The sequence below is a fragment of the Mobula birostris genome, chromosome 6, assembly GCF_030028105.1.
Source record: "Mobula birostris isolate sMobBir1 chromosome 6, sMobBir1.hap1, whole genome shotgun sequence".
In the NCBI taxonomy this organism is placed as follows: Eukaryota; Metazoa; Chordata; class Chondrichthyes; order Myliobatiformes; family Myliobatidae; genus Mobula; species Mobula birostris.
Window position 1 is genome coordinate 142,754,917 of NC_092375.1, and position 24,805 is coordinate 142,779,721.

General features: G+C 39.2%; 1 protein-coding gene across 5 annotated transcripts in view; it reads right to left on the minus strand.

Annotated features, from left to right (window-relative positions):
- Positions 1 to 24,805, minus strand: part of iqca1 (IQ motif containing with AAA domain 1) — a 192,034-nt gene that overhangs the window by 93,510 nt on the left and 73,719 nt on the right. For all 5 annotated transcript variants that reach the window (XM_072259601.1, XM_072259600.1, XM_072259599.1 and 2 more), the window contains exon 10: positions 11,982 to 12,088. In XM_072259601.1, coding sequence (XP_072115702.1) covers positions 11,982 to 12,088 — 107 coding nt within the window. The remainder of the gene's footprint in view (positions 1 to 11,981; positions 12,089 to 24,805) is intronic.

The following is a 24,805-nucleotide window of genomic DNA, read 5'->3' on the forward strand; positions in this document are numbered from 1 at the left end:
TGGGCCTGAATTTCCCAGATCCTCGTTGTCACAGACTTTTCTGCATTGATTTGATATGGCATAGCAACTGAGATAACTTGCAATTCAACTAATCAAAAAATTTGCAAGAATGGAATGTAAAAAACAAGTCTTGACCAAATGCTGTACATATTGCAAAACACAAGCTGTTGTTTATTTATCTAATCTGGATTTTGCAAACACTGTAAACTTTAACAGACCTGAAGTAAATGGAGGTAGTGCAGGTGGATAACATGGTTAGGAAGACTGTTGGTATGTTGGCCTACACTAGTTGAGACACCGAATACAACAGCCGACATTATGAGCTCTAACTTTATTAAAAATTGGTTGGACTTCAACTGGAGTACTGCTTGCATTTCTGGTCACCACACTAATTGGAAAGGGCACAAAACAGATTTGAAAGTTCAATGTTCAGAATAAGTTTATTATCAGTACATAAATGAAAAACATAGACAGCCCTGAGATTTGTTTTCTTGCAGGCATACACAATAAATCCAAGAAACACAATAGAATTGATGAAATACCGCACCCAACCCAACCAACCTAAAGGACAAAGGCCCAATGTGCATATACAAAAGAAAACAAAATAATAATAATAAATAAATAAACAATAAATACTGAGAACATGAGATGAGAGTACTTGAAAGTGAGTCCATACATTGTGGGAACAGTTTAATGATGAGGCAAGTGAAGTTGATTGGTTATCCCCTCTAGTTCAAGAGCCTGTGAGGTACTAACTGTTCCTGAACCTGGTGGGGTGGGGTCCTGAGGCTCCTGTACCTTCTTCCTGTTGGCAGCAGTGAGAAGAGAGCATGTCCTGGGTGGGGGTGGGGGGGGTCCCTGATGATGGATGCTGCTTTCCTGCGACAATGATTCATCTAGATATGCTCAATGGTGGGGAGAACTTTACCCGTCATCGACTGGGCTGTTTTCACTACATTTTGTAGGATTTTCCATTCAAGGGCACTGGTTTTTCCATACCAGACTATGATGCAACCAGTCAATATACTCTCCACTATACATCTTAGAAGTTTGTCAAAATTCAAGAAGTCATGCTGATTCTTCACAAACGTCTAAGGATATAGAGGTGCTGTCTTGCTTCCTTCCTAATTGCACTTGAAGGACAGATCCTCTGAAATGACAACACCAAGGAATTTACCAGGATGTTGCCTAGAATGAAGCATTCCAGTTATTTGAGAGACTGGAGAGGCTGGGTCTTTTTTCTTTGGAGGTCAAAAGGTTAAGGAATGTGATACATAAAACAATGGGGTTAAAGGTGGGGTAGACTGCAGGAAATTTTTCTTCGTATCTGATGATATGAAGGACATAGATTTAAGGTAAGGAGTAAGAGATTTAGTGAAGATCTAAGTGGGACATTTTTCACTCAGAGAGTGGCTCATATAGGGAATGCACTGCCCTGGCAGAATGACAGAAGAGTCACTGACTGTGCCTAGAAGAGTTTTCGAATCACATGGGCATAGAAGGCAATAGAACAAGTACTGGAAGATGGGACCAATACAAATAGATTCCCATTGGTTAGAGTGGATGATCGCTGAAACTAAACACTATACATTTGAAATTTACTTATGTTTAGACAATGAAACTTGTAAATAAACTTAAATAATCCTCTTCAAGTGTGGGACAGAAAATATGAATGGGATTGGCAGGGAATGGGATGATGGTCAAACTGCATTAAATAACATTCTGGGAGAAAGGACCTATTTGCCTTGATAAACATTCTTGTCACGTTTGCATTTCGGCAAACAAATTCTTATGTGCATGAATGTTTACAGAAATGGAGATAAAGTTTGTCACATAATTTGGTTTGGGGTCAAATGAACCAGTAACATTATCACATACTCCACATAAACTGGAAGGTAACTAGTTTCGTAACAGGATGAAGACCAGCTTTTTCAAGGTTGGTGTTCAAAACAGATATTAATATCTTTATCCAGTGGATAATGATAAAATTAACTAGCCTATAGTTTCCTGTCTTTTGCCACCCTACCTTCTTAAAGGGGAGTGACATTTGTGATTTTTCAGTCTCCTGGAATCAATCTAGAATCTAGTGATTCTTGAAAGATCATTACTAATATCGCCACAATCTCTTCAGCTACCTCTTACATAACCCTGGGGGTTAGTCCAATTGGGTTCAGATGACTTATCTACCTTCAGGCCTTTCAGTTTCCCAAGCACCTTCTCCATAGTAACAACAGCTATACTCACATCTGCTCCCTGACACAGTGGCACAAAATCTTTACTCAGTTCATCTGCCATTTCTTAGTTTCCCATTACGAACTCTTCGGTGTCATTTTACAGGGGTCAAATCCATTCTTGCCTCACTTTTACTCTTTATATATCAAAAATACTTTTGGAGTTATTGGCTAACCTTCATATTCCATTTTTCTTTCTTCTCATTGCTTTTTAGTTCCATTCTGTGAATTCCAGTAGCATTCTAATCTTCTAGTTTCCTAGCATTTTTTTTTGCTATATTGTATGCCTTCCCTTTTGCTTTTATGCTGTCTGTGACTACCCTTCCAATCAACTTTAGCCAGCTCCTCTCTTACACTTCTGTGTTATCTTTACTCAACTGCAATATTAATATATCTGATTTTAACTTCACTGTTTCAAACTACAGAGGGAATTTTATCAAGTTATGATCACTGACTCCTAAGGGTTCCTTTACCTTAAGCTTCCTTATCAAATCTGTTTCACCACACAACTCCTAATCTCAAAATACCTTTCCCTTAATGGAAACACAAGCTGCCTTACAAAGTCATCATATTAGCATTCTACAAATTTCCTCTCTTGGGATCCAGCACTAACTTAATTTTCCCAATCAACATGCATATTGAAATCCCTCATTACTATCGTAACATTGCCCCTTGCACATGTCTTTTCTATCTTCCACTGTAATTTGTAAACTACATCCTGACTATTGTTTGGAGGCCTGTACACAATTCCCATCAGGGTCTTTTGCCCTTGCAGTTTCTTTACTTTACCCACAAGGATTCTATGTCTTCTGATCCTAAGGCACTTTTTATAAAGGATTTGATTTCATATTTTTACCAACAAAGCTACCCTATCCTCTCTGTCCACTTGCTTGTCCTTTCAATATGATGGGTATCCTTGGATGTTAAGCTCCCAGCTGAGATCTTCTTTCAACATGACTTTGTGATAATCACAATGTGATATCTGCCAATTTCTAACTGCGTTACAAGGTTAAGTACCTTAGATCATATACTGTGTGCATTCATATTTAATACCTCCAGTCCTGTATTCACCGCTTCGTTTCAATTCTAAATCATGTTGCCCGTCTTCTTCTCCCCTCTGCCATGCGGTTTCTAAATGGACACTACCTGACTTTTTTTTCCTGTTTTTTGCACTATTTTTAATTTTATATATATATATATATATATATATATATAATCTTACTGTAATTGATTTTTTTCCATATTAATCAGGTATTGCATTGTACTGCTGCTGCTAAGTTAACACATTTCTTGACATGTGCCGGTCATATTAAATCTAATTCTGATTCTTAAGTTAAAGTCTAATCCTTTCTGAAAATTTTGTTTTATTATTTATTCTAGAAACTCCTGGGGTAATCTCTCATGCACTCTTTTTCCCCTTTATTTTATCCATACTTTTTGAAGCTGCTGAACCTAGCCCCCTACTATTTCGTTTAAAGGCCTATCCACAGCCTTTGTTATATCCAGGTGGAGCCTGCCCTGTTGAAACACCTCCCTCCTTCTCCAGTAGTTATCCAATATACCACAAACTCAAACCCACTTCTCCCATGGTAGTCTTTGAGCCACACACTTAGCTCTCTGCTCTCATAGCCCTGTGCCAATTTGCACATGGATTAGGTAGCAAACCAGAAATCATTACCTTTTTGGTCTGCATTTTAATTTAGTCTGTAGCTGCTCCAATTCTCTTAGCAGAGTCTTTCCTTGCTCTTCCTATGTTATTGAGTGCATTACATTGTATTAAAGAAAATCTTTGTCTAAGAGAATGGTAACATGCCAGGCTTGAAAAGATCTTTTAACAAATTTCAAGCAAATCGAAATAGTCGGCTAGTTAACAAGCATGAGCAATTAAAGATCGCAAAGCAAAATATTCAAAACAAGTTGATTCACAATGAAAATTGAGAGCAAATTAAAGGGTTAAAAGAGAAAGAGTATATTTGCCTGATTGAAAAGAGACAAAACTCAGAATAATCAAACCAAAAAATTGGCAAACACAGATTGTACAAAATATGAACCAAGAGAGGTAATGTTCAAAATGAAAACTTTTTAGCCAAAACTGAATGTTTGCAGAGATGTCAGAACTCAAAATATAACAGAATGATGGAATCATTTTAAGGATTTGATGTGGTTATAAATATACTGGTGATGACATGAAAACAAAGCCTTTTGAAATTCAGAGCTATGCCTCCTAGAGAATAGGCAGCCAAAATGAGGAATGTAATTATGTTTGAAACATTTCATTACATTATGAATATAAATTAGGAGTAATATTAGGAGCAAAAGAGGAGTGCTATCATGAAAAAAATAGCTACAGGATCATTAGAATATGAAATACATTAACACAAGTGGTTACTAAAGCTAACTCAATAACCTTAATAAGTGAAATATACGAAGAGAGCTGCGTCAATACTTCTGATACGTGCCAGGAATTCATATTGTGCAATCTCCTATGTTTAATCTATGAAGCAAAAACACACAGGCCAAGATTTACACTTCACAGGAAAACTCAAAGACTGCACTAGATTTGCAAAGTAGAAAATCTTCTTCATTGGCATTTGACTTTTTTTAAGTAAAAGAAAAGAGTAGCAAAATGAGAGTAGATGTGACAGCTCAGATGAAGAATTAAAATTGAATGGAACAGGCACAATGGATGTCTGATGTGGTGGAACTTCTATTGATCTACTAACAAAATATACAGTATAAGTGTTCTATAGTTTCAGAATCATAGCATTTTACAGATAAATGAAGCCATTCAATCCACTGAATATATTTTAAAATAAAAAGTGACACCAAATTTGGATTAATCAAATGGGAAATTTGGCAGATAAATTCACAGAGCAAGTTACTCCTTAAGTCATAGCCTTGGTTTGGATTTGGAATAACACAGGTGATGATGACTGGACTTTTTTTTCTAGAGTCACAGGGTTATAGAGCATGAAACAGACCCTCCAGCCTAACTTGCTCTTGCCAGCTCTGGACAGCTACCATTGCCACGTATTAGTGAGGCCAGAACTAGGAAGATCATACAGTTTAATATGTGGCTAAGGAGTTGGAGGGAGAGCATAAGATTTTTGGATCATTGCCAGTTAGTGGAAAGGTTGTGAAGGCTGATGTTAAGACCACAGACAAAGTTAAGAATCAAAAGATTGAGCATGGTGTGACTAGCGTCCTGAGCTGCATATATTTCAATGCAAGAAGTACCGTAGGAAAAGCTGCTGAAGACGAGGTAGCTGGTTTATAAACAGAGGCAAACTGTAGGGAGGAGAGAGCTGTTGATAGGGCAAAATCATAGTCAACAGGATGAGTTGCAACATAAAAGACGGACAAAATCAAAAACAGTGAATACAGGACGGAAGGTGTTGTATTTGAATGTGTGCAGTATACGGATGAACTTGAAGCACAGTTGCATATTGGCTGGTATGATGTTGTAGGCATCACTGAATCATGGCTGAAAGATAACTATAGCTGGGAGCTTAATATCCATTGTACCGAAAGGACAGGCAGGAAGGCAGAAGGGGCGGTGTAAAAAAATGAAATCAAATCATTAGAATGAGCTGACATAGGGTCGGAAGGTGTTGAAACGTTGTGGATAGAGCTAAGGAACTGCAAGGGTAAAAACACATTGATGGGAGATGTATACAGACCCCCAAAAAGTAGTGAGGATGTGGTCTACAAATTATAATTTACAATAGAAAATGCATGCCAAACGGGCAATGTTACAATAGTCATGGGGGATTTCAACATGCAGGTAGATTGGGAAAATCAGGTTGGTGCTGGATCAGGTATTCTGGATTGGGTGTTGTTCAATGAACCAGAATTGATTAGAGCACTTCAGGTAAAAGGACCCTTAGAGGCAAATAATCATAACATGTTGGCCAAATCATATTGGCAAAGAACACTGGCAGGGATGACGGCAGAGCTACTATGGCTGGAATTTCAGAAAGCTATCCGGAAGGCACAGGATATATACATCCCAAAGAGGAAGGAGTATTCTAAAGGTTAACAATATAATAGAGCAAAAATTACTGGGAAGTTAGGGAGTTGGGAAGTTTTTAAAAACCAACAGAAGGCAACTAAAAAACTAATTAAGTTAAAGGTAGAATAAGCTAGCCAATAATATTAAAAAGGATACCAAACGTTTTTTTCAGATATGTAAAGTGTAAAAGAGAGACAAGAGTGGATATCGGACCCCTAGAAAACGATACTGGAGAGGTAGTAATAGGGAACAATGAGATTTCGGATGAACTGAATAAGCATTTTGCATCAGCCTTAATTGTGGAAGACATTAGCAGCATGCTGGAAGTTCCAGGTGTCAGGGGTCATGAAGTTTTCCTTTTATATCATCTCAATGTGTACTTAAGAATGTATAAATAATTGTAGTTTTATACATATAAAAAAATGGAAAAGGTTATATGTGTGAAAAAAGTACATGATATTTGTGAATTCCTTATCCAAATAAAAATAAAATAAAAAAAAAAAGAAATTACCATTACTGGAGAGAAAGTTCTAGGAAAACTAAAAGGTTTGAAGGTAGATAAGTCATCTGGACCAGATAGTAATCACCCCAGAGTTCTGAAAGAGGTGGCTGAAGATATAGTGGAGGCATTAGTAATAATCTTTCAAGAATCACTATTTTCTGGAATAGTTCCAGAAGACATGAAAATTGCAAACGTCATTCCACTCTTCAAGAATAAAGAAAACTGTAGGCCAGGTAGTCTGACCTCAGTGGTTGGGAAGATGTTGGAGTCGATTACTGAAGATGAGTTCTCTGGGTACTTGAAGACACATGTTAAAATAGTCCTCAGTCAGCATGTTTTCCTCAAAAGAAGATGTTGCCTGACAAGTCTGTTGGAATCTTTGAAGAAATACAAACAGGATGAACAAAGGAGAATCGGTTGATACTGTGTACTTGGATTTTAAGAAGGCCTTTGACAGGGTGCCACACGAGACTGCTTAACAAGCGATAAACCCATGGTATTACAGGAAAGTTTCCTCTCTTCTGTCTCTCTCCCTTCTTGAAAAGTGGAATGACATTTGGGTTTAAGTACTGCAGCTCTTTGTGGGAATGGTACCCGCTCTCAGGGCCTCACGACCGGCTACTATTTTGATATCCCATGGACGCGGCACCTTCAGGGTTCCGGATTTTCGTGGCTCTGCAGATATGCTGATTCTAGGCCAGTGTCACTGACTGAAGTGTCATGGGAGAACACAGAACATCGGGAGCAGTGGGTTAGCTGCCGCGAGCTGTGTGTCCAGAGAGCTGCGCCTTTCTGGTGCTGACTGTCTGGGTGCAGAGCTCGGAAAAAGCAACGTAACAGACTTTTTACATCGTAAATCAGTGAATTAAAGAGGAGAGTTCTGTTTCCCCACTTGCTGTGAAGTGTGGACACCCCTCTTTCCATCATTAGGAGGAGAAAGAGCCTAAGGTATGTCAAATTACCGGGCAAACGAGTAGTTTTTGGGGCACTGCAAATCGATGTCTTTATTGATGCTTGCTGCATGCTTGAGTGATCAGTGGAGAGTGCTGATGCTTTGTGCTGGTGGGGGTGGGGGGATCGTTGTCTTGCTGCTGCTTGTGTGTGGGAGGGGGAGCTGGAGGGGGAGTTTGAGGTTCTAATGTTTAATGTCATTCATTCTTTGGGGCATTCCTCTGCTTTCGTGGATGCTTGCGAAGAAAAAGAATTTCAGGATGTATGTTGTATACATTTCTCTGATATTAAGTGTACCTATTGAACCTATTGAAGATTCTGGCATGAATAAAGCAGTGGCTTTTTGGCAGGAGGAAAGGAGTGGGAATAAAGGGAGTCTTTTCTGGTTGGCTGCTGGTGATTAGTTATGTCCTACAGTGTTCTGTGTTGGGACCGATTCTTCTTACGTTATATATCAATGATTTGAATGATGGAATTAACGGCTTTGTTCCAAAGTTTCTAAGTGATATGAAGATAGGTGGAGGGACAGGTAGTTTTGAGGAAATAGAGAGGCTACTTAGATTAGAAATAGAAGGACTTAGATTAGGAGAATGGGCAAAGAAATCACAGATGGAATACAGTGTTGATAAGTGTATGGTCATACACTTTAGAAAAAGAAATGAAAGGGTTGACTATTTTCTAAATGGAGAGAAAATACAAAAAGCTGGGGTGCAAATCAACTTGGGAGTCCTTGTGCAGGATTCCCTAAAGGTTAATTTGTAGGTTGAGTCTGTGGTGAGGAAGCACATGCAATACTAGCATTCATTTCATGAGGCCTAGAATATAAAAGCAAGGATATAAAGCTGAGACTTCAGAAAGCACTGGTGAGACCTCACTTGGGGTATTGTGAGCAGTTTTGGGCCCCTTATCTTAGAAAGGATGTCCTGAAACTGGAGAGGGTTCAAAGGGGGCTCACAAAAATGATTCCAGGATTGAATGGCTTGTCATATGAAGAGCCATTGATGGCTCTAGGGCTATATTCACTGGAATTCAGAAAAATGATGGGTCACCTCATTGAAACCTGTTGAATGGTGAAAGACCTTGATAGAGGGGATGATTCTTGATTGGTCACAGCATGAAGGGAAGAAGGCCGGAGATTGGGGCTAAGAGGAAAATTGGATCAACCATAATGAAATGGCAGAGCAGACTCGATGGGCCAAATGGCCTAATTCTGCCCCTATATCTTATGGACTATCCAAAGTATTCTGATTTACCTACATTTGGCTGCTATAGCTCTAAACATTTTCTGTTCATGTATCTGTCTAAATAAATCTTTAGTATAATCATACCCACCTCTAACACCTTTCTGTGTACTCATTGCCCTCTGTGTGTAAAACCTATCACTGCATTGAACATAGAACAGCACAGGCATTCAGTCCTCAATGCTGAGACAAATTAAATTAATGATGCATAATTACACTAAACTCTCTGCTTGCACAATGTCCATATCCCTCCATTTGCTACATATTACCGTGCTTATCTAAGAGTCTCTTAAATGCCTCTATTGTATCTGGCTTCACCAGCACTTCTGGCAGTGCATTCCAGGAATCCATCACTCTCTGTGTCAAATTTTAAAAAAACTTGCCCTGCACATCTTCTTTGAATTTGCTCCCTCTCCCCTTAAATGCAAGCCTTCTGGTATTAGACATTTCGACCCTGGTAAAAAATTACCAGCTGAATTTTATAAACTGCATCAGGTCTTCAATCAGCCGTCTCCATTCCAGAGAAAACAACCCATTACTTATATTTATAGAACATGCCCTCTAATCCAGGAAAGATCCTGGTCTACCTCTTTTACACCTTCCACATCTATCCTATAATGAAGAAACCAGAATTGAATGCAATAGTTCATACACAGCCTGACCAGTTTTATATAGCTGCAACATACCTTTCTGCCTCTTGAATACAAAGCTTTGACTAATAAAGCCAAATATGCCTTACACTATCTTTACCACTTTATTGACTTGGGTGGCCACTTTCCGGGAGCTATGCACTTGGACCCCAAGATCCCTCATTACATCAATGCTGCTAAGGATCATGCCATAAATTCTGTATTTTTTTCCCCAAAGTACACACCTCACACTTGCCTGGAGTAAACTCCATCTGCCATTTCTGCACCCATATCATCAATTGATATACATCGCACTGTATCCTTTGGCAATCTTCTACCTTATCCACACCAATCATCTGCAAACTTACTAACCCACCCATTCCACTTTTCATCTTAATCATTTATATGAGAGGTGATTGATAAGTTCATGACCTAAGGTAGAAGGAGTCAATTTTAGAAAACCTAGCACATTCATTTTTCCTACACTTACACACTTAGTCCAGTGGTCGTGGAGCATACAGATCCCTTCTTTGTAGAAGTTGGCATCTTGGACCTCCAGAAAGTGGTCCACAGCAGGTGTGATTGATAAGTTCATGGCCTAAGGTAGAAAGAGATGAGTTATTAACTTCAAACTTTCTGCATTTTCACTCAAAGAGTTGAACTGCACGTGCATGTAACGAGAGCTGTATAACTCATCTCTTTCTACCTTAGACCACAAACTTATAAATCACCCCTGCTGTGGACCACCTGGAGGTCCAAGACACTCTCGTTACATGCACGTGCAGTTCAATTCTTTGAGTGATAATGCAGAAAGTTTGAAGTTAATAACTCATCTCCTTCTACCTTAGGCCACGAACTTATCAATCACCCCTGCTGTGGACCACTTCTACAAAGAAGGGATCCATATGCTCCACGACTGCTGGACTAAGTGTGTACATGTAGGAGGGACCTATGTTGAAAAATAAATGTGCTAGGGTTTTCTAAAACTGACTCCTTTTATTTTAGGCCACAGACTTATCAATCACCCATTGTATATCATGAGCAGCAGAGGTCTCAGTGTGGATCCGTGTGGGACACCACTAGTCAGGAATTCAAGTCAGAGTAAAACCCATCAACCACTACTCGCTGTTTTCGAAAGGAAAACCGATTCTGAACCAAATAGTTAACTAACTATGGAGACCATGCATCTTCATCTTCTGGATGAGGCTATCATGATTCCTTATTGAATACCTTATTAAAATCTATGTAAACAATATCCATAAATATATTTATAAACCTCTATATAATTATCACCCAACCTTCTTTGCTCCTTATAACTCAAGCACTTCAGCCCTTTAAACATACTTGTAAATCTTTGCTCTACCCTCTCTAGCCTAATCAGATCATTCCTATAGTATGGTGACCAGAACTACACACAATACTCCAAGAGTGGTCTTATATCCCAACTTTTGTACTTAATGTTATGACCAATGAAGGCAAGCATACCATACACTTCCCTCACCACTTTCAGAAAACTATGTATTTACACCCAAGGTCTGCCATTCCATGTGTATGTCCTGACCTAGTTTAACTGACCAAAATGTAACATTTTGCCCTCATCTGCCATTCGTTTTTCTTTTTGTAATCTAAATGCCCAGGCAGCCTTCTTCACTGTCTACTACACCACCAATTATCATGCCACCAACATTTCCATGCAATTTGGTCAATATAGAGTACATGCCAAAGAAAAGAGGACCCAGCACTGATTCCTGCAACGCATTACTACTGACAGACCTCCAGTATGAAAAACAACCTTCCTCTGAGTCCTACCACCAGGCAATTTTTGTACCCAATCGGTGAGCTCATCCCTGATCCCATGTGATCTCACCTTCTGGACCAAATTACCATGCAGAGCCTTAGCATTGACCTTGTTAAAGTTCTGGCAGACAATGCCTTGCCCTCAATGATCCTCTTGGTCACCACTTCAAAACAACTCAAATTTATGAAACACAATATCCCACTCGTAAAGCTATACTAATCAAATTTATAATGAGCATAGAAATAATTAATCAAAGTCAACAGCAAGAATCAAAAACACTGGGAGAAAATAATATGGAACAAGATTCACTTACAAAATAAGACCACAAGTTGGGTTTTCAAAAAGTCAATGCACTGCAGAAGGAAGCAAAGACTTCAAGGAGTTAAAAGGCTCAAATATTCAAGAGAACAGAGTAACTTAGAATGGAAAGTGAAATGATGAATCTAGTAATAACTATGAAAATATAAAATTAATATCAAGGATCAAACTATGGCAATCAATGTCTCTAAATTCTCATAACTTTATCTGATGCACTGGTGATCTAAACTAGTTCTTGCTATGTTCCACTATGTGTTTTGTCATAGTCCTATTTGTTTCGCAAAGCACATCTTTTATACCTGAACTCTGATTTCCTCCTCCACTTCTTTGCGTTTATCCTCCTTGATGAGTTCAGCAACATACTTCTGGGAGAGATTTGTGCACTCATCACGGTTCTGCCAAACTCCTGTTGTTCACAAAGAAGGAAAAGATCTGATATTCCATTCGAAAAAGTGGTGCTCATCACTTTAACTAACATTACCAAAGATTTTCATTTTTTTTCTTTTCCATGCATAAAGAAGGATAATGTCAGAGTATGATTATCACTGTTCAGTTTATGTAATGCATTTGATTGGTAATACATTGCACATGCAGGAGAAAGTACGGAGGGCCATGTGACCCTGCATGAGGAGATTCCATTTCATCACTGGGAGGGAATGATCACTCTGGCCTATTCTGACATACATTTCCAACTCTCCTTCTCTTCTCAGCTATTTCTTGGGATCAAAGATGACTGGCTTCGATGTTGATTTTGAAGTGGCTAATGAGGCCAACAAGGGTCACTTCAGCTACAGAAGGAGAGGGAGGTGTCTCTCAGTCCTTCTCTTGCTAATGCAGGGCCTCCATGTGCTCTCAACACCTGAACACAAGGCTCTCAGCACTATCCTGAATACTCTTTTTCCATTTTGAATTGTCATTGGCCAGTGGTTTACAGGAGTCAATGAGAATGCTGCACTTCTACAAGAAAGCTTGGAGCTAATCCCTTTGATTTGTAGAAATCTCTTTCTCTCACAGAGCTTGAAATAGAGGGTCTGCCTTGATATTTGAACACCACATCCTATCCAGTTGAGTGTAACAGGGTCTTCAAAGCTGGAACTGTTGGCTTGGGAAAGCACACTGACATTGTGCCACATCATTCTTGTACATTTAAATATCAAAGTACGTTTCTTGTCATATACACAAGAATATGTATTCACAGGTGCAATGAAAAACTATCCCGAAGCAGCATCACAGGCACATAACATTAGAGACATAACATTCGTACATTCACTAGACACTAGACACTAGAATACTACAGCACAGTACAGGCCCTTCGGCCCTCGATGTTGTGCTGACTCATATATTCCTTAAAAAAACGTACTAAACCCACACTACCCCATAACCCTCTATTTTTCTTTCATCCATGTGCCTGTCCAAGAGGCTCGTAAATAATGTTTTAGCCTCCACCACCATCCCTGGCAAGTCATTCCAGGCACCCACAACCCTCTGTGTAAAAAACTTACCCCTGATGTCTCCCCTAAACCTCCCTCCCATAAATATGTACATATGCCCTCTGGTGTTTGCTATTCATGCCCTGGGAAACATGTACTGGTTATCCACCCTATCTATGCCTCTCATAATCTTGTAGACCTCTATCAAGTCCCCTCTCATCCTTCTGCACTCCAAAGAGAAAAGTCCCAGCTCTGCTAACCTTGCCTCATAAGACTTGTTTTCCAATCCAGGCAACATCCTGATAAATCTCCTCTGCACCCTCTCCATAGCTTCCACATCCTTCCTATAATGAGGTGACCAGAACTCAACACAATACTCTAAGTGTGGTCTCACCAGAGATTTGTAGAGTTGCAACATGACCTCTCTACTCTTGAACTCAATCCCTCTGTTAATGAAGCCTAGCATCCCATAGGCCTTCTTAACTATCCTATCAACCTGTGCAGCAACCTTGAGGGATGTATGGATTTGAACCCCAAGGCCCCTCTGTTCATCCACACTCTTCAGTAACCGACCATTAACCATGTACTCAGCCTTCTGGTTTGTCCTTTCAAAATGCATCACCTCACACTTATCCGGATTGAACTCCATCTGCCACTTTTCTGCCCAACTCTACATCCTGTCAATATCCTCTTGTAACCTTCAACAACCTACAGCTACATCCACAACTCCTCCATCCTTCATGTCATCCACAAACTTACTCACCCATCCTTCCGCCTCTTCATCCAGGTCATTTATAAAAGTCACAAAGAGCAGGGGTCCCAGGACAGATCCTTGTGACACTCCACTAGTCACCGACCTCCAGGCAGAATACTTTCCTTCCACTACTAACCTCTGCTTTCTTCCTGAAAGCCAATTTTTTTTATCCAAACAGCCAAGGTTCTACTGATCCCATGCCTCATGACTTTCTGCATGAGTCTCTCATGGGGGACCTTGTCAAATGCCTTGCTCAAATCCATGTAGATCACATCTACTGCCCTACCCTCATCAATTTCTTTTGTTACCTCTTCAAACAACTCAATTAGGCTCGTGAGGCATGACCTTCCCTTCACATGCAAAAGATACATTAAGCATAAATTATACACAATTATACAAGAAACAACAAAACTAGAACCAGAATGAACTATGTCCATTATAGTGTGAAGTAGTAAGAATGTTGCAGTACTGAGTCAGTAATTAGGGTTGTGCAGATTGGCTCAAAACCAAATGGTTCAAGGGAAGTAGCTGTTCTTGTCACTGAAAACACAAGAAAGACTGCAAATGCTGGAATGGAACAACACATAAACAGTGCTGGAGGAACACAGCAGATTAGGCAGCATCTATGGAGGAAAATTAGCAGTCGACATTTCAGGCTGAAACCCTTCACTGGAGTCTTATTGTAGCTAGTCCAGATCTTTGAAGTACATAGGAGGGCAGGGACCAAGGAGCTGCACAGAGGATGATCGTTTGAAAGCTGAAACGTGAAGGGGAAGAACCTACATGTCTGGTTGTGGAATCTGGATGGATCTTGCAAAAATTGCAAAGACTGATCTATTGAATATGGGTGCTGGTATAATGGAAGGCAAGAACCAAGAAACTGTTCTTGTTTTGTCCAAGAAGGAAATAGATGAGAGAAGTGATGTAAGACAAAGGAACACACACCAATCCTCATAGAGGGATCAGAAGTGGAGAGAGTGACCGGTTTCAAGGTCCTGGGTGTCAAGATCTCTGAGGATATAACCTGGTCCCAACATATCGATGCAATTATAAAGAAGGCAAGACAGCAACTATACTTCATTAGGAGTTTGAAGAGATTTGGTATGTCAACAAATAACACTCAAAAACTTCTATAGATATACTGTGGAGAGCATTCTGACTGGCTGCATCACTGTCTGGTATGGGGGCGGTGGGGGTGCTGCAGCACAGGACGAAAAGAAGCTGCAGAGGGTTGCAAATTTGGTCTACTCCATCTTGGGTACTAGCCTACAAAGTACCCAGGACATCTTCAGGGAGAGATGTCTCAGAAAGGCAGCGTCCATTATTAAGGACCCCAGCACCCAGGGCATCCCATTTTCTCACTGTTACCATCAGTTAGGAGATACAGAAGCCTGAAGGCACACACTCAGTGATTCAGGAACAGTTTCTTCCCCTCCGCCATCCGATCCCTAAGTGGACATTGAACCCTTGGACACTACCTCACTTTTTTAATATATATTATTTCTATTTTTTTGCACAATTTTAATCTATTCAATATACGTAGACTGTAATTGATTTACTCATTTTTATTTATTTATTTATTTATTTTCTTCTTCCTCTATATTATGTATTGCATTGAACTGCTGCTGCTTAAGTTAACAAATTTCACGACACATGCCAGTGATAATAAACCTGACTCTGATTCTGAGTAATACATAAGATCTTGTTAAGCCCATAAGACATTGGAGCAGAATGACACCATTTGGCCCATTGGGCCTGCTCCATCATTAGATCATAGCTGATTTATTATCCCTCTTAAACCAATTCTTCCGCCTTCTCCGCTAAACCTTTGATGCCCTTACTAATCTAGACCCTATCAACCTTCGCTTTAAATATACCCACAACTTGGCCTCCACAACTGTCTGTGGCAATGGATTCCATATACTCACCACCCTCTGTCTAAAGAAATAGCTCCTCATATAAAAGGCTCTGTTAACTTATGGTAGGTGGGAAGATAAGAGTTTTGGAAGAGGAAATACATTTCAGAGACATTTGTATTGAATGTCCAATTACAGTAATGTGATGAAGATGGAGAAACTGAGAGAATTTGACCTTGTGGATGTTGAGGGCAAGGCCCACTCCCTTGAATGAGTTTCAATGTTTTAGAGCTTGACTTGGTGACTGTACCCCAGTGCAAGTCTCATCTGTAGTTTGACAGCTAAGGTTTTGGGGAACTTGGCTTTGGAGTGTAGCTGCCATAAAATAAATATTTACCTATTATTTCTTAAAGGTTGTTGGAAGGTAGATGCAATACTGCAATGAGAAACACTAAAAAAAAGCATAAGGGTGATACTGGCATCCTTGTTTGACACTAGCAATCATTGAAATTGGTTTTATGGTAGACCCATTGGTTAGGAAGCTATTATGGAGTGAATGAATTCAGGAAACAAAACAAATTTCACATTATATAAGACAGCGATAATAAACATGATTTGGACTGAGGTAAATTTCTAATGGACAGCTAAATCTGCGGGGGATAATCCACAGCCCTTCTTGATGAACAGATACAAGTCTTTTGTATGGTCAAATATGTTTAGTGTCTGGTAATGACCCAATCATTTTTCTAGCAGTTCCATACAGTAAATATCATGCTCACTGTGCCTCTGGATGGACAGAACATGCACTGTGATTGTGGACTGGAAAAAACATTTTTCAATCATTGGGAGGAAGCAACTGATTAGTTTTGCAACTTCATCTATTCATCAGATTCTTCTTAGAGAAGCCAGAGGACTTTTCATAAGTGCCTATTAGCTGTGAAACCTGCAGACTGGGAGTGGGTTGTAGATTGTGTAATTTTGTCTGAAAAGAGTTGCCTTTGTGGGAACCTTGAGACCTTCAGCATTGATCTCCTTGCAGCAATGCTTATGTTGTGCCATCCAATGTCAACCAATCAGATAGAACTGCACTTTCATGGCTCTATTTTTGTCTAGTCATGGTACAATAATTTGCAAATGGCCCGCCGATTTTTCATGCACATGCATATTTCTTGACATCATTTAAAATAGTGTCAGGCTCTATCTCACTCTTGTCACCTGACTGACTAATCAAACTTCACCTCTCACCCAAATCATTTGCCTGATTTTGTCAGCCTCCTTGTCTGACATACAACAATGGATGAACAAAAATTCAACTAAATATTGGAATTATCAGTTACTGATTTTGGTCCCAGTCACAAAGCCCATTTCCTCTCTCCCTCTCCTCTCACTCTCCCTGCCGTGTGTCTGAAACCAAACTGTTTGGAACAATGCAAAGATGACCTTTTGACCTATGTGGATTTAGTGATATATCCCTTAAACCACATTTTCCTACTTATATGATATTGTCAAGATTTACTGGTGCCTCAGTTCATTGTGAAAACTTAACTTGTGCCCCTATTTTCAGGACTCACACCACAGGGTTCAAGAACAGTTACTATGCCTCAACAATCAGGCTCTTGAAACAAGGGGATAACTTCATTTGTCCTATCATTGAAATGTTCCCACAACCAATGGACTCATTTTCAAGGACTCATCATTTCGTGTTCTCAATATTTATTGCTTATTTATTTATTATTATTATTTCTTCCTTTTTGTATTTGCACAGTTTGTTGTATTTTGTACATAGGTTGAAAACCCAAGTTGGTGGGACTTTCAGGGATTCTGTTTTGGTTATTATTTTACAGATTTATTAAGTATACACACAAGAAAATGAATGTCAGGGGTGTATATGGTGACATACATGTACTTTGATAATAAATTTACTTTCAACTTTGAATAATCTAATTAACTGCTGGCTATGTTTCCTCTTTCTCATGACGATTTTATGGCTAAATCCTAAATTACACAAAATGCAATTCATGGATCATTCTTATACTTGCTGATTTATACTGCCTTCCAATTGAGTAATTAATTTCTCTTTAATTCTCATCTTAAAAAGCCCATTTAACCAATGTAATTTCTTTAAGGTCTGTAACACTCCAGAATCTTTACACTCATCCAATTCGTTTCTTGATTATCCCAGAGTATAATTGTATCACCAAACCATGCATTCAGATGTCAATACTATAAATTCTGAAATGCCTATTTGATATGGTATCACTCTTCCATTCACTGTCTAAATCCAATACAGGTGGCCCCTGTTTTTCGAAAGCTGCCCATGTTACTGTTGGTTCTGCTCGTAGCAAAGTGGTCTCTCTTAGTCGGCATCCAATAATGGATAAAATGGAAAGTCTACTGCTTGAGTGGATTGATGGGTGTACAAAGCGTGGTGTTCCGTTAAGTTTTCTTATTCTTAAGGAGAAATCAGTCAGTCTTTTTAATCAGCTGAAACAGAAAGCACTGGACGATGGTGATGAAAGTGTTGCGAAAGTGGAATTTAAAGGTAGTCATGGGTGGTTTGATTGGTTTCTGAGGCGAGGGCAGCCTCATAGTTTGTTTACCGGAGAGGGTGCTTCAGCTGATACTGAAGCTGCCGAAAAGTTCCCAGCAGAACTGAAGAAAATAATTACAGAAGGTAGTTATTCATATAAGCAAGTGTTTAACTGTGACGGAACTACAATTTATTGGAGTCTTCCCGATTCCAGTAAGTGAAACTACACTGTACATATATTATTTCTACTTTATATAGGCTATGTATTTTTATGTGTTATTTGGTATGATTAGGCAGCTTCATAGCTTAAAAGTTACTGGAGAGAGTGTTTCTGCCGAGAGCGCTTCCACCGAGAGTGCTGCCGTGAGATTTTCGCTGCGCTAGACAGTGCTGTAGAAAAATATTTCTACTTTATGTAGGCTGTGTATTTATCATATCATTCCTGCTTTTACTATATGTTACTGTTATTTTAGGTTTTATGTGTTATTTGGCATGATTTTGTAGGTTATTTTTTTGGTCTGGGAACGCTCAAAATTTTTTCGCATATTAATCAATGGTAATTGCTTATTCACTTTACGACATTCTGGCTTATGAACCGTTTCATAGGAATGCTCTACCTTCGGATAGCGGGGGAAACCTGTATTTTGAAACTAACTTTTGGTGTTCTCCTCAGAAAAATCTTTGGAAACAAACACCAACAATTAGAACAATGTTGTTCATTCCTGATGTTCCCCCACAAGGTCTCCTTACTGAGAAAATAAATCTCTGAAAAAGCACCCAACCAATACAACTAGTGATGCATATTGTTCCCTGAAAGGTACTGTTATAGTAGTGAGCATGGCAGTATTGTGTAAGGATGAATACAAATGAATTTTGGGGTTTGTAGATAACTCCAAATGGCTTAAAGACAAATTATTAAGACACTGTCTTTGAATTAGAGTATGGCAGCCATCCCCTGTAGCATAAGTTGAGAAAAAGACCTTTATGTTATAAATGAAACGGCTTTGCTCAGGATCATAGAGTCATACAGCACAGAAACAAGCCATTTGAAGAGGAGGAACCAGCAGAGCTGCTGAGTAGGGGAGGTGCCTTACTACCATTTCCTTAAAATAGATTGTTAGCATTTCCCCATTTCTTATGTCAAGCTAATTGGCCTATGGTCCCCCATTTCTCTTGCCTTTCTTTCTTAAAGAATGATGTTACATATGTTTCCTTTCAATCCGTGGGAATGATTCCAAAATCTGTGAAATTTTGGAAGATGATGAGCAATATATTTATCAGCTCCAAATACAATTTTTGTTTCAGACCCTTAGGGTGCAAGTCCTGAGAATATATTGGTATTCAGCCCCATTAATTTCTACTTCTATTTCACCAGCACTTACTCATTCTGTTATCTACTATTCTGGTGATTTTGTCTTTCTCTGTGAAGACAGACACAAAATATGCCTTCACATTTTTTATAATTTCTTTTCTCCCAATATTTTTTCTTTGTGCCTCAGTTAGTAAAAGGTCCATATTAGTGTTAAGCCTGTTCAATTCAACCTGAAGGAATAAAATTCAAGATTGCTCCAACACTTCATTCCATAAGGCTTCAATTATGTTCAAATGACAAGAACTCTCGGTGCTCAAATAGCACCTGTTCTCAGATGGCAACAGAATGCAGCTCAACAAGAACAATCTTCTCAGTGTGTCAGCCAATAGCTTCCCATTAATTAGCATCAGACATCAATGTTTAGGGATTATCCTGTACACAATGTTGTTTTCAAACATATTATGTTTGAGTAATTGTTAAAAATGCAGGAAATTAATTGCTTTGGGATATAAAAATACAAGAAACAGGAACAGGGTATATGTTACTCTATCAAGCCAAGTTTATCATTCGATAAGAAGAAAGATCATCTGAAGACACAGGCTTCATCTCCACTTCAAGGTTTGGTCACTTTACTCTTGATTTGTCAGAACACAGTATAGACAGGATATCTCCAATCCTAGAATTTATCCACAACTCCCCACAGATACGCTCAGTTTCCAATACAGGTTGTGGCCTCCATCAACAACAGCATTATGTGTCCAACTCCCACAAGCAGAAGCTGCCCCTGTGCTTCTTCAGCAGGCATTTTATGGAGTCCAACAGAGCACATGATCTACTGCAGGGTTGCCAGCTTTTGGAATGCAAAATCTATGCACTGATCCTATAGAAATTTAATCCTTGCACAAAAAAAATTACAGCTCCAGTCAAATAAATGGATAGATGTCATTTCTGGCATTGAAGGTGAATGGTTATATTGCTATTATTTATAAAAGTTGGCATCAATAATTTTAAATAATTGTTAGTATGTCGTTATGTTTCTTAAATGCAATTTTCTCTAATATTTGTGTTATTTTTATGTCCTGTGTCTCACAGAACGAGTGTGAATATTGACAGCTGACACCTCATCTTTGAGTCTAGTTGGCTGAACTAAACAGTCCTCATATAACACACTGTCATTTGATGTATTGGGACTGAGCTCCGAGAGTATTCCACCATAGGTCATACTGAAATAAATGGGCAAAGGGCAGGTGGAGGGTAATTCTGGGGCAATGAAGATATACCCTAATCACTCAGCTGGCTCAGCTCTCTGGCATAGGGAATTTCAGAGACTCATAACCAGATGTGAGGAGTTCTCTTCATTAACCCTTCACAATCAGAATCACTGACATATGTCATTGAAGTTTATTGCTTTGCAGCAGCAGTGCCATGCAAGATATAAATATTTATTACAAAAATAAATAAACAGAGAAGAGAAATAACAAGGTAATGTTTTTGAGTTCATTGATAGATCAAAAACCTAATTGTAAAGGGGAAGAAGTTGTTCCTAAAATGTTGAGGGTGGAAAGAGGGCATGTCCCAGATAATGAGGGTTCTTAATAATGGATGCCAGCTTTTTGAAGATGTCCGTGATGGTGGGGAATGTTGTGCCTATGATAGAGCTGGCTGAGTCTTCAAACTTCAGCAGCCTCTTTTGATCCTTCGATATTCTTCAGCTAGGGTAAACATATACATCAAGAGGATCAGCCATCAATCTAGACTATAGACCTATCTAATCAAATTCTCATCATCAGCCTAGTGAAAATTCTCTGCATTGCTACGAATGCAAACAAATCTTTCCTCCAATAAAGTATTACTGGCCTCACCTGTTACATAAATTTGTCTTTCCTTCTCTGTCTTACTGCTAGTCTCCATATCATGCCCCTCTTCCATTAGACTTAAATTTAAACCATTCTTCATTTCACTTTGATTTATTTTCATTGATAAACTATCCTACCATGCAACCTTATTTGAAAAGTTATTCAATGAATAGTTTCAAATTTGGTTTTGTAAACGAGCAGTTTTTAAAAACTGGATAGACAGTAACATGCAGATAAGAAGATGCTGCAAAAGCAAGTTTTAATTATTTAACTCAGATATTTTGTATGGCAATTGACCCAACTGCTAAGATGTTTTAGCTTGTCTAATATAACTTCCGTTGTCGCAAAGCAGCTACACAGCTTCCTTGCAGGGTCTTCCTCGCAGGGTCTTCCTCTACCTTGTCAATTGTGGACAATTTCCTCTAGTTGTTATGGGGCAGATGACCTTCACGCCATAAGGAAGTTTGAGATTACGTTATTGAGTAAGGAATCGGATGCAGGGCAAAAGGCGACCATACTTGCTTTGTTCAAACACAGTGGTAAAAATGAACTGGGTGTGTACAGTTACCCCTTTGGAAGGATGGGTTTAAATGTAGCACAAAGGGTAAAATTATATGTTATTTTTATATATAATGTTTACAATCTTTCCTTGTGTAAATACAAATTCAGTACATTTACTCTAGAATGCAGTAATGGCTAGGCACTGATATTTCCCAGTTACCCACAATTAAAGGATTTTATAGTCATTTGGAAATAAATTATATGTTAGAAACAAATATTCCTTTGACAAGTCCCCCACTTGTGCTTCGGATACTGTCAGACAGGAATTAAAAGAACAGACCAAGATCCGCATGTATTTATTTTACTTGCTCTGGATGTTAGGCAGTGTTTAAAAAAGATATGTAAATGGAAAAATGACTGAATAATTTTGTAATTCCTGCCGCAAAAACCTTTTCAGGAATTCAGTTGGATAAAGAATCCCCACATAAACAAGTTCCAACTTAAAAAAAAAAGTTTCTATCATTAAAAAAAATACTAAGAACGGCTGATCTACAACCTGCTGACAGTTTAGGAATTTCAATGAAGCTTAACTTCAGGGCAGAGGTGCTGTATATTCTGAAGAGTGAAATGATGACAGATATTTTACTGCCACATGTACAAGTGTAACCGAACCCTTTTCACCATTGTACACAACCTCCTGCCCTTCATTATAAAGACTGCCTCATGTTAATAGTGTTAATTTCATGAACTATGATGTGATTAAACACAAAAAAAAACAAGCAGGTAGTAGGAGATGTAAGAGGAGCACATTACCTTGCGTTGAAATTAGCTCATGTATCATTGCATCTTATACACTCTGTGATCCTAATTCTAAGAAAAGCAATTGGAGATTTTCAGCGTACTGGCAGCCTTCAGGCTCTATTCTTGAAAATGGTTCATTACCCAAGCAATCCGCAAATGAGAAATGTGGCTGCCGCAATTATATTTAAATAAACCAGAGGCCAGCCAAAAGTATGTGTAGTACACGTGTAGTAAAACCAGAGTATTTAACTCAATCATTCAGATTTCTCTGCAAGGTGCAATGATACTACCATGAACCGAGTTCCACAGGACAGAAAATGCTTGCAGCAGAACTGGTATCATGAGTTGTAGCTGAAAATTAAAAATATGAAATAAAAATAGAAAACGCTGTACATACACGGCAGTTCAGATAGCATATGTAGAAAAAAAGAAATAGATTGTAAGTTTTAGGTCAAAAACCTTTTTGTAGCCGTTTACAAACTGAAGATGTTCACATTGCCCTGCTGTGCAGGAAGTTATGGACAGCGAAACTATCCAATTCCTAAAAAGATTGTCCTATGCCTTCTGTCACTCTGGGTCAGAGTTATTGAGCAGAAATGTGAATTTGGAACATCCTGGATATAGCAGGAAGTGGAGTTTCTGATGAGTTTTATGTAGCTCATAGTGATATTCCAGGTTCTGGTTCAAGAAAAAGAAAATTGTGACTGAGAGAAGGCTGGGTGGCAGGAATATAGCAAAGCTTAATCCCGAATGGTATTTAGTTTGTGTAATATGCTTGCTATCTGTAAGGCCAAAAGAAAAACCATGGGGAACCCCACTGTGAATGCAAACAAGGAAGCTATCCATGATGGCGAACAACAGGACATGCATGTGGCTGGAGTCTAGCTGAACCAGAAAACAGAAATGTAGTAAACATGCTGGTATTCATGAGAGAGGCTGGCTCTCAGGTCGATTCTGCTTTCAAACAATCAATCACAAGGGAAAAAAAACTAGATTAACTGCATCTGCAACTGAATCAGTGCAAGATGAACGATTGCTGCGCATGCATCCTGACGGAATCGTGGCTCCAGGATACCACCCTCGATTCAGCCATCCACCTGCAGCGTTTCATCTCTTTTCAGCCAAATAGAAATCCTGTAACCTCTAATAAGATCCCCAGATGAAAACTGTGAATTATGTTAATAAGGACTGGTGTGAGTGCTTCACTAGTGACAACTCACCGTACACCGTTTTTAAAACGGTGAAGTGCAGTCCCTTCTATTTACCGAGGGAGTTCACTGCCTTTGTGATTGTGGCTGTATACACCCCGCCTTCCCCCCCCCCCCCATGTTAATGTTGGGGAAGCACTGCATGAGCTCTATGGTCCCATTAGTGACCCCCAAGTATCACACCCAATAGTTTTTTTTTCCCCCACTGTTGCTGGCAACTTCAACCATGCTAACTTAAAGACAGTCCTGTCTAAATTCTAATTAGCATGTTCACTTTGCTACAAGAGGTGGGAACTACATGCCTGGTGCACTGAAGTCTGCCCCTGACATCTCCTGGGATACCCTCACCACTTATCTATTATGCTAATTCCTGCCTCCAGACCTCTGATTAAATGAGTCAAACCAGTTCAAAGGGAGATGAAGACCTGGCCAGAAGGAGCAACCTCAGCATTGCAGAACTGATTTGAAAACACAGATTGGAACATGTTTGGGGGCAGCTACTTACGACAATCACATTAACATGTGGGCTCTTTGACTAGTTATACAAGAAGTGCACTGAGAATATCACAATTATTAAACACATCTTTATGAGGGCAAATCAGAAGCCACAGTTGACAGCAGTGGTCTGAGCACTACTCAGAGATCAGAATGCTGATCTGCCAGTGAGGAAGCTACCCCACCCCTGTCCCCAATGAGGAGCAGACACTCTGACTGTTCACAGCTGATGTAAGGAAAACCGTAGCCAGTATCAACTCACATAAAGCTGCAGGGCCTGATAATGTATCTGCTTGGGTGCTGAAGGAATGATGCAGCCCAGTTAACAGATGTTTTAACTGACATCTTCAACATCTCTCTAGAACAGTCCACTAACCCCA